General features: G+C 42.1%; 1 protein-coding gene across 5 annotated transcripts in view; it reads left to right on the top strand.

Moving 5' to 3' along the window:
• Window positions 1-15,219, top strand: part of LOC105479354 (chromodomain helicase DNA binding protein 2) — a 140,375-nt gene that overhangs the window by 29,830 nt on the left and 95,326 nt on the right. For all 5 annotated transcript variants that reach the window (XM_071100628.1, XM_071100629.1, XM_071100630.1 and 2 more), the window contains 3 exons: window positions 2,834-3,065; window positions 6,973-7,059; window positions 8,739-8,800. In XM_071100628.1, coding sequence (XP_070956729.1) covers window positions 2,834-3,065; window positions 6,973-7,059; window positions 8,739-8,800 — 381 coding nt within the window. The remainder of the gene's footprint in view (window positions 1-2,833; window positions 3,066-6,972; window positions 7,060-8,738; window positions 8,801-15,219) is intronic.

Raw genomic sequence — 15,219 nt, 5'->3', positions numbered from 1 at the left:
AATTCTGGAGCTGTCTCTGTACCTGTCTGTCCATGAGCAAATAGTGGAGGCAAAACTAATAAATTCCAACTAGTGTCATGGATTGTGGGGTGACGACTCACTAATGGGTGTTAGCTGGGGAGAATTTTGTGTTAGAAGGGGAATCTCAGCTTGGGTGTGATATGCTCACATTTCCTCTGTTTGGGTAGGGCTTTGGCATTTATAGGGCACTGCTTTCATAGCTGGCATTAGATGCTCTCTTGACACTACTGGTAGATGTCACATAGGTTGATACAGGTTAAAAGATGACACAGGCCTGAGGTGATCTAGGACTGAAATGGAAACTGCGATGCCAGAGCCCACACCTTTTAAGTGATCCTGTCACTATCCAGCTCTTCTCTTTTCTTTTTTCTTTCCTGATGTCAACCTGCCTGGTCACAGGTATAAAATAAGTGACTCAGATGCTTTGGTCACCTGGACTAGTCAGCTTGGACTGTGCAAAGGGTTAAAGAGTCAGTAATTATAATGAGGTCTTGAAACTGTTGAGTCACTTGTGACAGGGATGCCTGTTTTGGGGCCTTGTATAACAGGGATAAGAGTTAAGTTTTCTGAGTCTCTAATCTTTTGGACCCCTAGAGTAAAATAGAAATGAGCTTTAGATCCACACTTGGATTGGAATCCTGGCCCCCTCACCCTCTTCCTCAATTTCTAGTTTTGTCCATTGACCAAGTTGTATAAAAGATGTCAGTTTTTTTCGTCCTTCATATGGTGATAATAATGCCTAATAGTATTATTCTTGGGAATAAGCAAAATAATATATATACACACACACACACATATATACACATACATACACATGTAAAGTACTTAGCCTAGTGTCTGATACCTATTAGGTGATCAGGAAGTTATATGGTTTTTCTCATCTTTCCCCCCTTCCCAGTGTTGGGAACCTCCCCCCGACCCCTGCTCTCCCATTTTTTTCTCATTGCTTCCTCATGGTAACTGAAAGGCCTCCGTATTGTAATGTGCTGTGGATCGCATGGTGTTATTTGATTCAGTCCTAGTTTGCAGTGTACTGCCCTGTGCACCTCTAGAAGATGCAGTGATGGTAAATATAGAGCTTCCCTTTACCCTTTCAGGTTTTGTGCCATGTGTCTTATCTCCTGGCTTCTGAACTCAGGGACTTTTCTGTTAATGTTACTGTAGGTTCTGGGTTTTTCCTTGCCCCCCTCAGAGCAAAGATAGGTAGTTTTCAAGCAAAAGAGTAGAGTGGACAGTCCACCTCTTGGTGTAGAGTCCATCCATTTGAGGTCTTTTTGCTTCAGAGTATCTTCCCCTCTACCAGCATGCCCCTCAGTTGCTTTTTCACCATTAGAGGAAGATGAGGATATTGCTTTCTCTGTGCTTGAGGTTGATACTCTATCACCCCTCAGTCTCTGTGGTTTCTGGTTTGTTCCTTTAGATGTCATCTACCTGCTTAGATTGCTGCTCCCTACGGGATGTTTGGAATGAAGAAAGGAAGGGAGATGTGTGGAGGCCGATAGCAGTCTTTATTGGGTTGGGTGTTCTCATTAGCATCAGAGTGCCCTTTTTGTTTACTTGTTTCTGTTAAGTCTACCACTTCTGGATCTCACTGCAGATTATAAGGCAAGGCCTCTGGATTGAGGTTAATGTGTATAAATTTTTACAAACCACCCCAGATGAATCTCATTTGCACCTATTAGTGAGAACCGCTGATTGGATAATTGCAACCAGTTTGCATTCTTCCTCTTTGGGTAAGATGCTTTGTTTTTGTTTTGTTTTGTTTTTTGGAGACAGAGTCTCACTGTGACACCCAGGCTGGAGTACAGTGGCAAATCATGGCTCACTGCAGCCTTGACTTCCTAGGCTCAAATGATCCTCCCACCCGAGTCTTCTGAGTAGCTGGGACCACAGGCACGCACCGTCATACCCAGCTAATTTAAACATTTTCTTGAAGAGATGGGGTTTGCATATTGTCCAGGCTGATCTCGAACTCCTGGGCTCAAGCAATCTTCCTGCCTAGGCTTCCCAAAGTGTTGGGATTATAGGTGTGAGCCACTGTGTCCAGCTTGGTTGGTTTTTTTTTTTTTGGAGACCAAGTCTCTCTCTGTCTCTAGGCTGGAGTATAGTGGCACGATCTTGGCTTACTGTGTCCTTTGCCTCCTGGGTTCAAGCGATCCTCCTGCCTCAGTCTCCCGAGTAGCTGAGACTACAGGTGTGTGCAGCCACAGCCAGCTAATTTTTGTGTTTTCAGTAAGACAGGGTTTCACCATGTGGTCCAGGATGCTCTGGATCTCCTGACCTCTGATCTGCCTGCCTTGGCCTCCTAAAGTGCTGGGATTACAGGCATGAGCCGCCATGCCCAGCCTGCTTGGTTTGGTATTGTTCTGTGTTTTGTTTTTTTCTTGTTGAGAGGGGAATGATACTTAATACATAAGACTTAGTGGATTCATATCTATCTGGTTTCAAATCATACTATGTTAACTAGGTGTGAGAGTTAACTTAAATACTTAAGAGCCTCAGTTCAGCCTCATTTGAATGAAGGGGACAGTAATATCCATGTTCAGAGTGTCTGTCAAGAGTCTGTCCATAGAAATCACCTGCTCTGTAGCATCATGTAAACATTCAGGAAATGGTAGCTATTGGGGATTTTGAGAATGGTAGCAATAACATTACTTGGAATGTAAAAGTATAAATGTGAATTTGAAGATTTTGGTCTTATATTATCAGCATTACTATCTGTAAATGTTTTACCATGAGAATTTTTTTTTTTTAAAGATTCGTGTGGCGGTTCTTAAATATTTTTAAATCTCTCTCTCTCTCTCAAAATAAGTCACTCAGCCTCTGAAGAAGCTTCGGGTTCAGACTCAGGCAGTCAGTCGGAAAGTGAGCAGGGAAGTGATCCAGGAAGTGGACATGGCAGCGAGTCGAATAGCAGTTCTGAATCTTCTGAGAGTCAGTCGGAATCTGAGAGCGAATCAGCAGGTTCTAAATCCCAGCCAGTCCTCCCAGAAGCCAAAGAGAAGCCAGCCTCTAAGAAGGAACGGATAGCTGATGTGAAGAAGGTATCTACTTTGCCCTACAGTACAAATGTGTTGCTAGCCGAGGACAAGCTAGCAGACCTTTATTGCTTATGAAAACTCATTAGTATATCTTGATAATGAAACCTACAGCCATTTTTTCTAGTAATATACAGTAGGATATCTGAGGATACAAATGAAGACTTCTTTCTGCTCTATTAAGGAAAATAAATTACCTGAACCATCCAATTATAGGGAGGAGAGACAAATTTTTATATGCTTGGTTTTTAACTTTATTTATTTATTTTTGAGACAGAATCTTGCTCTATTGCCCAGCCTGGAGTACAGTGGCACGATCTTGGCTCACTGCAACCTCCGCCTCCCAGGTTCAAGTGATTTCCTGCCTCAGCCACCCAAGTAGTTGAGATTACAGGTGTCCGCCACCACGCCTGGCTAATTTTTGTATTTTTAGCAGAGACTGGGTTTCACCATGTTGGCCAGTCTGGTCTTGAACTTCTGACCTCAGGTGATCCACCTGCCTCGCGCCTCCCAAAGTGCTGGGATTATGGACCTGAGCTACCACGCCCAGCTTAAAATATACTTTTAAGGTTAAAGTGAGCAGTTCCAAAGTTAATAATGTGTAGTTACAGATTGGATGGACCTACAAGCCAGTCAGAATGATTGGAGTATGCCTTTGATAATCATTATCCTAAAATGAGAACTTCTAAGGAAGGCTCTTGGTTTTCTGTGTATACATCCTTTTCACATGTTAGCTCCCTGCCCTCCTCCAAAAGCTTATTACTCATGTAAGAGTACTCAGTAGTGAGTAACTCCACATGGTAGATTTTTCATGGAAGAGTTGACTTAGATATCAGCTCTCAAAAGGGCAAATAAGAGCACAAGATAATTTTAGGATGTAAATATTACAATATATGCTGTAATAAAGTCACAGTAGTTGAGCTAGAATGCCTGTCTGATGTCTTGGAGTGATAAAACTGGTTGATGTAGTAACACTGAAATGATTTAGCCCTCCCGGTTAATAAGGGCTCCATGAAAACCCATGTTGAGTAAAAACTTTCATAGCTCTAGCAGAGGTCAGGGGTGGGCCTGGGTAGACAGGCTAGAGTAAAGTGCTCTTTCCCTCCTTCCTTTCTCTGCCAGGTTTTTTCAGAGTGTTTTATGTTTACTGCTTCTTCCTGTATTTCCCACCACTTGGTTATTCCTAACTCCTTCTGGTTGGAACTTTTGTCCTTTAACTCCAAGGTGATGCTAAGGCCATTATAGAATCTGTGGACTTGGGATTATGTGATTACATTGGATTCTAGCTGTAAAATGCCTGTTCCTGGGCCATCTTCTTTTCTTTTGAAGCGTTGATTTTCTTTTTTTTTTTTTTTTTTGAGACTGAGTCTCGCTCTGTCGCCCAGGCTGGAGTGCTGTGGCCGGATCTCAGCTCACTGCAAGCTCCGCCTCCCGGGTTCACGCCATTCTCCTGCCTCAGCCTCCTGAGTAGCTGGGACCACAGGCGCCCGCCACCTCGCCCGGCTAGTTTTTTTTTGTATTTTTTTTTTTAGTAGAGACGGGGTTTCACCGTGTTAGCCAGGATGGTCTTGATCTCCTGACCTTGTGATCCGCCCGTCTGGGCCTCCCAAAGTGCTGGGATTACAGGCTTGAGCCACCGCGCCCGGCCTGAAGCCTTGATTTTCTTCAGCTTACTTCATCATTTTTTTTTTTTTTTTTTTTTTTGAGACGGAGTCTCGCTCTGTCACCCAGGCTGGAGTGCAGTGGCCGGATCTCAGCTCACTGCAAGCTCCGCCTCCCGGGTTTACGCCATTCTCCTGGCTCAGCCTCCCGAGTAGCTGGGACTACAGGCGCCCGCCACCTCGCCCGGCTGTTTTTTTTGTATTTCTTAATAGAGACGGGGTTTCACCGTGTTAGCCAGGATGGTCTCAATCTCCTGACCTCGTGATCCGCCCGTCTCGGCCTCTCAAAGTGCTGGGATTACAGGCTTGAGCCACCGCACCCGGCCTTACTTCATCATTTTTATGTTGTTGTTGTTGTTAAAGTCATTGTTGATAATGTCCTTTCTTAGTGACATTTGGATCATTTTTCATAAAGATGAGACAGGGTCTTGCTCTGTCACCCAGGCTGGAGTACAGTGGTGCAATCACAGCTCACTGCAGCCTCGATCTCCTGGGTTCAAGTGATCCTCCCACCTCAGCCTCCCAAGTAGCTGGGACTACAGGCACGTACTGACACACCTGGCTAATTTTAAAAATTTTCTGTAGAGACAGAATCTCCCTATGTAGCCCAGGCTGGTCTTGAGCTCCTGGACTCAAGCCATCCTTCCGTCTAGACCTCCCAGGGTGCTGGGATTACATGCCTGGCCCTACCCTTTTAAATGCAAACATTTCACAAGTCTCAGTTAGTGGCTTCTTTTGTGCATGTTCTGAGCCTTTCTTTTCCAAATATTCTCATGATGTTAGCTGTCACCTGTGATTTGATAACCCATATTTCTCATCTCAGCTTTTACTACTTGCTTAATTTCTGTTATACCTTTTCATGTCAGTGTTCCACAATCCATTCAAATTCCTTTTGCTGCTATGTGATTCTGTTAAAAGAATACAGAATAGGCCGGGCGCTGTGGCTCAAGCCTGTAATCCCAGCACTTTGGGAGGCCGAGACGGGCGGATCACGAGGTCAGGAGATCGAGACCATCCTGGCTAACACAGTGAAACCCCGTCTCTACTAAAAATACAAAAAACTTAGCCGGGCGAGGTGGCAGGCGCCTGTAGTCCCAGCTACTCGGGAGGCTGAGGCAGGAGAATGGCGTAAACCCGGGAGGCGGAGCTTGCAGTGAGCTGAGATCCGGCCACTGCACTCCAGCCTGGGTGACAGAGCGAGACTCCGTCTCAAAAAAAAAAAAAAAAAAAAAAAAAAAAAAAAAGAATACAGAATATACTTAGTAGTAGTTATCTCTGGGTAAGAAAGTGAAAATGATTTTTCTCCGCAACTAATCTGTCCTTTAAATTTTTTTTTTTTTTTTTTTTTGAGACGGAGTCTGGCTCTGTCGCCCAGGCTGGAGTGCAGTGGCCGGATCTCAGCTCACTGCAAGCTCCGCCTCCCGGGTTCACGCCATTCTCCTGGCTCAGCCTCCCGAGTAGCTGGGACTACAGGCACCCGCCACCTCGCCCGGCTAGTTTTTTTGTAGGAGACGGGGTTTCACGGTGTTAGCCAGGCTGGTCTCGATCTCCTGACCTCGTGATCCACCCGTCTCGGCCTCCCAAAGTGCTGGGATTACAGGCTTGAGCCACCGCGCCCGGCCTGCAGATCTTAAAGGTTGTTACAGGTCTACAAAAATCAGGTCTTAAAGGCAAAGGACTAATTACTGCTACAGAATAAAAATAGATGTATTAGAGAAAGGGTGGCAGTGGTTGTCATTCTGAGAACTTCTAGCTAAGTGTTAGCAATGCCTCATCTGCATTTATCTGGGATGTTACATGACCGAGGAACTTAAAGAAAAATAAAAATTCCTGATTCTAATTAAATAATTAGACTTAATGGGGGCTTTGCTTCTTGTATTTTTCAGTTTCACAGGTGGGTTAGTGCAGTCAAGACTGAAACTCAAAGCAGTAGGGAATTTAAAATTTATCAGTAAATACTTTGTCTTTAGTGGAAGCAGCTGCTGTCTCACCTTGCTGTATTATTCAGCTGTATGTTTATATTTTAATGATGGGTAAGCGGTATACCATGTAGATTTATAGCTATTAAGTAATGAAGACATTGTTAAACTAATATTTCCTAGAATAATATGCCTATTTTCAAAATAAATAAAACTAGCAAAACAACCCTATTGATATTTGGTTACTTGAATTCTTTTCCATTGCAATAAATGTTTGATAATAATAATGAGGGTCAAGAAAAAAGATTAATGTGTGGTCTCTTAATTTTACAGATGTGGGAAGAATATCCTGATGTTTATGGGGTCAGGCGGTCAAATCGAAGCAGACAAGAACCATCACGATTTAATATTAAGGAAGAGGTAAGGAAAAAATGTTTTAAGGGCATGCATTTAAACTCCCTATCTTCATTCTTTCTGACTAATGGTATGTGTTACCATTAAAAAGACTGAACTTCAGGCATGGGGGTTAAGTGACTCTAATATGAGCTATCTATGAACAGATACAGTAAGGCAAGAAGTTAATAATCAAATAAAAGAATCTAACCAGAAAGATCATATAATAGTGATTTTTTTTAGTAGAGTATTATACAGAATTGACCTCAAAATTATTTATTTTTTAGGTTGTTTCTCATAATGAAAATTGATTATATAGCGAGAAGTTTACTTTTTTAACCCCCTAACTTTCTAAATCTCCTAGATTTTTATTAAATGGGTAACTTGTTTGGTAAACAAACAGCAATAGAAATAGTTTTGGATTTATTCTTGAAAGAGGAGGGAGTGCTTAATTAATGTATCTACTTTTATTTAACTTATTAAATTTGGTTTCCTTGCTCATTTTTAGTGTGAGATATAATGAGTTTCAAACATACTTAATTGTGAGAGATTGAATAGATTGGTGATTTTAAAATTGGTATTCTATACCAGGCTTGGTTGTCTATAGAATCAGACTTCTTTCACCTTTCTCATTTTGTGTGATGTTTTTGTGGATTCTTATTCTGAATTAGATTTATAGACTAGATCCTGAAGAGAGGTTCTTTTGTCTCAATGAAATGTCCCCTTTCTGCTTTCTTAGGAGGACTTTGCTAGTCTTAGCTATATAACGAACTTCTGATGAAAGTTAAATATTGATAGCCACAGGTCAGTGAGTTGGGTGTGGGTTTTTAAATAAATGTACCTTAAAAATCTAATTTATCCTAACATCTGCATTACATTTGTGGTTTTATTTTGAGTGACCTCTGAGCTGGTTTGCCTTTGCTTTTGTTTCCCATAGTGTCTAGCACTAGGTTACTGAGCCATGTTTGTTAAAACCAATCACATAGTTGTAGAAATCTTTTCCTCTTTTATGTATTAATTAACACATTCTCTGTAGGGTACAAGATTAACAGCAATAGGAGTAGTTTGCTATTTTCCCTAATTTTGGAGAGAAAGAGCTATTGAAATGTCTGTGACTGTAAACTTTCCTTGGTCTAGTGCTGTTAGCAGAGCACTGTTGGCTCGTGAGTGAACATACTCTTAAATGAGTCTAAAATGAATACTTCAGTAGTTGGTGCCTTTACGGCACACTGACTAAATGTTGTGGCATTTTTATTTGATATTCTAAATCTGCAGTATCCAGTATGGTCCCCACTACTCACATGTGGCTTTTAAAGTTCACATTAGTTAAAAATTCCATTTCTCAGTCACATCAGTCACATTTTAAGTGCTCAGTAGTCACATGTGGCTGACGGGTACTGTATTGGACATTGTAGATATGGGACATTTACATCGTTACAGAAAGTTACTGGATATTGCTGTTCTAGAAGTCAAGCTGAGATAAATATTTCCTGACTTTAGAGATAAGTCAGTAATAGCAGAAAGATATTAATTTTCAAATCAAAAGAAGAGGGAGTTCTACCAAGCAAGTACTTAGGTTTCTTTCTGTCTAAAAGCTCATATTGTATAATGGTATATTGAGTAGATTGTTGATCCAGGAGATAGTGTTGTCCCTAAGAACTGTGAATTAAAGTCTGTAATCATTTTTCCCCCCTCACACACTGAAGGCAAGTAGCGGGTCTGAGAGTGGGAGCCCAAAAAGAAGAGGCCAGAGGCAGCTGAAAAAACAGTAAGTCTTTCATGGGGGAAATTATTCAATCTAGTAGTTTCAAACTTGTCAGCATTTCTAGGACTGCCTTCATTGTGTCTTTAGTCTACTCCAGGTCCTTTAGTCTGCTCCTGTCTCTCTTACTAGCTCGGGTGACTATCTACCCTGACCTGTTGCAATAGCAGCAGCAGCATTGGAAACCCAGGATTCTCAGTTTAACACATGGAAGGAGTCCACGTATACTCGGGCTGTTATTTGGGATCAATCTCAGCTTCTTCCATTGGATTAACCCAATTAGCCCATTGATTTTTTTCAGACAAATATGTATAAATAACAAGTACAGAGGTATTTGGTATTGTAGTATGCAAGGAACAAATGTAGATTTGCCATTTTTATGGCAGAATTATATTGGCTGAACATCCATTTTGGTAAGAAATTACATGTTGTTGTTTCTGTATAATTTTAATATTGCAGTTCATAAGCCAGAAACATTTAATTTGTGGACTTAATGTGAAGTTTCTTTATAACATAGATTTATGTGTTCATTATGTTTTAATTTAAAAAGTTCTTATTTATATGATGAAATTATTTGATTTTTTTTGAGAAATGATTTTTAAAGTCATTTTTTGGAGAGGGTGTGAATCCTGTTGACAATCTGAGTTCTATAGCTTCTCTCGAAAATGTAGGTATTCAAAACTTTGTATACCAGTTCAGGGGTTCTCATGTTAAACAACTGTCCATGGCTTCTATTAAGAGCTCTAGGTACATATTCTGTGTTGGAAAATATTATTAATCTTTAGTAAGTGGCCTAAGGCAAGTCATTTGAGATTTTAAAACCCATTTCCTCATCTCCAAAAAAAAGTAATACTGTCTCCCCAACAGGATTATTAGAAACTATGCTAAGATTTTGTGACATTAAGTAAATGTAGGGTATTACAGAGCCTTACAGAAAAGTCAAGTACTTAATATTGCCCTGCTAGAGTGCATTCAGTTTTCATTTGTGTTTTGGAGAAATGGTAACTGTAAGCAAACTGCACTTGTCATCTTAGAAGGCTTTTGTTCCATCCCAGTCTCATGGTCTGGTTGGGAGACTATTACCTGCTTACTGGTATCATGGCCTTTTGAGTATCTTTCCTGAAATGTCCACCTTGATTACACCCTGGGAAATCCACACATGTAATCATTACTTCACTATCTGGCTACATTCCTTTGGTCTCTTGACTGCAAGTTAAATGGTGCTGTGCTTGAATTCTTGACTTCCTATTTTAATGGCCTTATTTGTGTGTGCAGAAGCCAGCATTTTTTTCAGTCACTGTATAATACATTGCACTTACTCTGGTTACTGGCTCATATTCTTGTCAGCCTTTTTTTTTTTTTTTTTTTTTTTGGAGACAGGGTCTCACTCTGTTGCTCAGGCTGGAGTGCAGTGGCTTGATCTCAGCTACTGCACCCTTGGCCTCCTGGACTTAATTGAACCACCTAAGCCACCCAAGTAGCTGGGACTACAGGCATGTGCTATCATGCCCAGCTAAGTTTTTAAAAATTTATTGTAGAGATGGGGTCTCAGCTATGTTTCTCAGGCTGGTTTCAAACTCCTGAGCTCAAGCAGTCCTCCAGCCTTGGTCTCCTGGGATTACAGGTGTGAGCCAGTGTGCCCCACCACTTAACAGTCTTAAGAATTCCCCAAATTTGCCAACCTTCAGTAGCATGTATGGACCTTTCTTTTCCTGAGTAGAACTTCTTAGTTCCTTGCAGAGTGGGATCTGTCTTCTTTCTCATATTGCTTCCCTACCCTAGGGCTCTTCCATAGGAACTGCCTTGGGCTGAGGTAGGAAGTTCCCCTCAGGTTCGTGTGTTTGAACACTGGGCTAGTCTTCCTTTCTGCTATTCTCTGGCCAGCTGGTGAGTATTGTGGATTTACAGAGAGCTCTTCCCCTGAGTCACCAGTTGAGATTCCTGAAAGATTAATTAGAGGAGGTCTTGTAGCTGCTAACACTCAAGTTGCAAGGCACAGCACTTTAGGAGGCTTCCGTGATCCAAGCTGAGCAAGTGTAACATAACCTAATGTGTGGGCCCATGCATTTCAGAATTGAGAGAGACTCACTCAGAGGGTGAAAGGTTTGAAATATTGGCACAAAGAAACGCTTTTCTGAAACCCTTCAGATTTTATTCACACATTTTAGAGTTTTTAAGAAGGGACAATTTTGTAAAATTGGTTTAAAAAAATTAATTCCAGGCCGGGCGCGGTGGCTTAAGCCTGTAATCCCAGCACTTTGGGAGGCCGAGACGGGCGGATCACGAGGTCAGGAGATCGAGACCATCCTGGCGAACACACTGAAACCCCGTCTCTACTAAAAAAAAAAATACAAAAAACTAGCCGGGCGAGGTAGCGGGCGCCTGTAGTCCCAGCTACTCAGGAGGCTGAGGCAGGAGAATGGCGTAAACCTGGGAGGCGGAGCTTGCAGTGAGCTGAGATCTGGCCACTGCACTCCAGCCTGGGCTACAGAGCGAGACTCCGTCTCAAAAAAAAAAAAAAAAAAAAAAAATTCCAAACTTTAGGAAAGTTGCAAGAATGAAAGTGCAGTACAAAGGACACCGTGTATACTTTACCCAGATTTTTTTTTTTTTGCTTCATTTTTGCTTCATTTGCTTTATTGTTGTGGGTGCTATTTATTTAAGAGAGAGGGTCTTGCTCTGTCGCCTAGGCTGAGTGCAGTGGTGCAATCTTGGCTCTCTGCAGCCTCAATCTCCAGAGCTTAAGTGATCCTTCTACCTCAGCCTCCCAAGTAGCTGGTACAACAGGCGTGGGCCACCATGCCTGATTTTTGTATTTTTGTAGACATAGAGGTCTCACTGTGTTGCCCTGGCTAGTCTCAAAGTCCTGGCCTCAAGTTATCCTCTGACCTTGCTCTCCCAAAGTGTTGAGATTAGCAGACGTGAGCCACTGCACCCAGACTGTGTATGTTTGTATATATACACACATAATGTTTTTTATTAACTATTTGAGACTAAAATTCATAGAATTTTACCTTCTACCCCTTTCCCTTAAATATGTAAGGTATATTTCTTAAAAATAAGAAAATTCTCGGCCGGGCGCGGTGGCTCAAGCCTGTAATCCTAGCACTTTGGGAGGCCGAGACGGGCGGATCACGAGGTCAGGAGATCGAGACCATCCTGGCGAACACAGTGAAACCCCGTCTCTACTAAAAATGCAAAAAATTAGCCGGGCGAGGCGGCGGGCGCCTGTAGTCCCAGCTACTCGGGAGGCTGAGGCAGGAGAATGGCGTGAACCCGGGAGGCGGAGCTTGCAGTGAGCCGAGATCGCGCCATTGCACTCCAGCCTGGGCGACTAAGCGAGACTCTGTCTCAAAAAAAAAAAAAAAAAAAAAAAAAAAACGAAAATTCTCTTTTATAAGCACAGTACAGTACAGTTTCAACTTAGGTTTAAAACATTGCTGATGTACTTTTTTTTTTTTTTTTTTTTGAGACAGAGTCTGGCTCTGTCACCAGGCTGGAGTACAGTGGCGTGATCTCAGCTCACTGCAACCTCTGCCTCCTGGGTTCATGCCATTCTCCTGCCTCAGCCTCCCGAGTAGCTGGGACTGTAGGCATGTGCCACCATGTCCAGCTAATTTTTTGTATTTTTCATAGAGATAAGGTTTCACCATATCGGCCAGGGTGGTCTCGATCTCTTGACCTTGTGATCAGCCTGCCTTGGCCTCGCAAAGTGCTGGAATTGCAGGCTCGAGCCACCGTACCCGGTTACTGATATACTTTTGTCTAATTCATATTCCAGTTTTGTCAGTTGACCCAGTAAAGTCTTTCATAATATTTTTCCATCTCTACTACAGGATTTAGTTTAGGGTCAGTTACTGCAATTAGTTGCATGTCTGGTCTCTTCTTTTTTTTTTGATTATTATTATACTTTTAAGTTCTAGGGTGCATGTACACAGCGTCCAGGTTTGCTACATATGTATACATGTGCCATGTTGGTGTGCTGCACCCATTAACTCGTCATTTACATTAGGTATATCTCCTAATGCTATCCTTCCCTGCTCCTCCTGCCCCACGACAGGCCCCGGTGTGTGATGTTCCCCACCCCGTTTCCAACTGTTCTCATTGTTCAATTCCCACCTATGAGTGAGAGCATGCGGTGTTTGGTTTCCTGTTCTTGCGATAGTTTGCTGAGAATGATGGTTTCCAGCTTCATCCATGACCTTGCAAAGGACATGTCTGGTTTCTTTAATTGGGAGCACTTTCACAGCCTTCTTTTGCTTTTAGGACATTGATGTTTTTGAAGAATGCCGTCTTGCAAGGGGCTGTGTTCTTTATAAAGAGACCAGTTACCCCGTCATGATGTGTATTAGGTTTTTTTGTTTTGGGATGGACTCTCACTCTGTCGCCCAGGCTGGAGTGCAGTGGCGCAATCTCAGCTCACTGCAACCTCCGCCTCCTGTACTCAAGTGATTCTCCTGCCTCAGCCTCCCGAGTAGCTAGGATTACAGGCATGCACCACTGTGCCCAGCTGATTTTTGTATTTTTAGTAGAGATGGGGTTTTACCATGTTGGCCAGGCTGGTCTTGAACTCCTGACCTCAGGTGATCCACCTGCCTCGGCCTCCCTAAGTGCTGGGATTACAAGATGAGCCACTGCGCCCAGCCTTTTTTTTTTTTTTTTTTTTTTTTTTCAATTAAAGAGACAGGGTTTTACTCTATTGGTGCAGATGTGTGGTCATAGCTCACTGCAACCTTGAACTACTGGGCTCAAGTGATCCTCTTGCTTCAGTCTCCCCAGTAGTTGGGACTACAGGCATGTACCACCACATCCAGCTGTATTCATATTTTTAAAGCTTGGAAGAAGTTATATAGCACAATGTACCTGCACAATATTTAAAATTTTTAAAAATTAGTTGGTATCGTTTAATTGAGAGACGGTGCATAACAATCTGTGTTTTTAGCTTCTTTTGAGAAAATTTGGTAATGCTGGCTCATGTAACAGTGACGGACCAAGAGTTCTCCATTTTGTTCTCATCTGGCCCCTGTGAGTATCTTGAGATTGTATCTCTGACTTAGAGTCATACAAACAAAACATTGAATTTTATTTAACCAACTCATGCTGTTTTGATTGAACTCTTTTTTTCGTGCATTACCTGTTAATGTTATCCAAATTTGCTCAATGTTGTATAAGATTTTTGTTGACTCCTCGTCCTGATGGTTTTGTTTTGTTGTTGTTTTTGAGACAGCATTTTATTCTTACTAGGTGGGAGTGCAGTGCAGTGGCACATTCACAGCTCCCTGCAGCTTTGACCTCCTGGGCTCAAGTGATTCTCCCACCTTAACCTCCTGAGTAGTTGGGACTAGTAGGCGCGTACCACCACACAAGGCTAATTTGTTAATTTTTTGTAAAGACTGGGTCTCACTCTGATGTCCAGGCTGGTCTTGAACTCCTTGGTTCAAGCCATCCTCCCACCATGGCCTTCCAAAGTGCTGGGATTACAGGCATGAGCCCCTGTGCCTGGCCCTTTTCCAGTGTTTTGAATTGGAGATTGTCACATATCTGTAACACAGTGGAAGGGAATCACTGTTAGCCTCAGATTTCCTATGATCATTGGAATTTTTATGAAAGGCATCCTTTCTTGGGGAAATCCACTGAAGATTGAAGAAACAAAAGTAGCTACTTCCCTCTTTTCCAGATGTCTTCTAAGTGGAGGAAAAAGGAGTTTTCTTTTTTACAGTTAATAGCAAACCTTACCAACTCTTGGTCAAAGTTCTGGCTCATTATATTTAAAAGTAGCTTTTGTTCATTTCCTTCTTTATAGTTGATTAGAGTTGATTTGTCTTTCTTAGGATTTGTGTCTAGCCAACCACCTTTTCCCAATAAAGGAAGAAAATTACATACATTTAAGTTGCATTTTGACTTTTTCCATGTCTGTTTACATTGCCTTGCAGCCTTTTGGCTAAATCTTGGTATTTTTCTCCCTAATTCTCAAAATTTTGGGAAAAATTTAGTTGAATTTTGTGTTTTTACGATATCTAGGGGATTCTGTTAATGGCCTCTTAAGCTGGATATTATGTTTCCTTTGGTACACATTTGTGTGTGTGTCTGTATTCTTTTTTTTTTATTATTATACTTGAAGTTGTAGGGTACATGTGCACAACGTGCAGGTTCGTTACATGTGTATACACGTGCCATGTTGGTGTGCTGCACCCGTTAACTCGTCATTTACATTAGGTGTATCTCCTAATGCTATCCCTCCCCCTCCCCCCACCCCACGACAGGCCCCGGTGTGTGATGTTCCCCTTCCTGTGTCCAAGTGTTCTCATTGTTCAGTTTCCACCTATGAGTGAGAACATGTGGTGTTTGGTTTTTTGTCCTTGTGATAGTTTGCTGAGAATGATGGTTTCCAGCTTCATCCATGTCCCTACAAAGGACATGAACTC

Source organism: Macaca nemestrina, chromosome 7, assembly GCF_043159975.1.
Source record: "Macaca nemestrina isolate mMacNem1 chromosome 7, mMacNem.hap1, whole genome shotgun sequence".
NCBI classification, from domain to species: domain Eukaryota; kingdom Metazoa; phylum Chordata; class Mammalia; order Primates; family Cercopithecidae; genus Macaca; species Macaca nemestrina.
The sequence above is the reverse complement of the archived record's forward strand: the minus strand, read 5'-3'. Positions and strand labels throughout refer to the sequence as shown.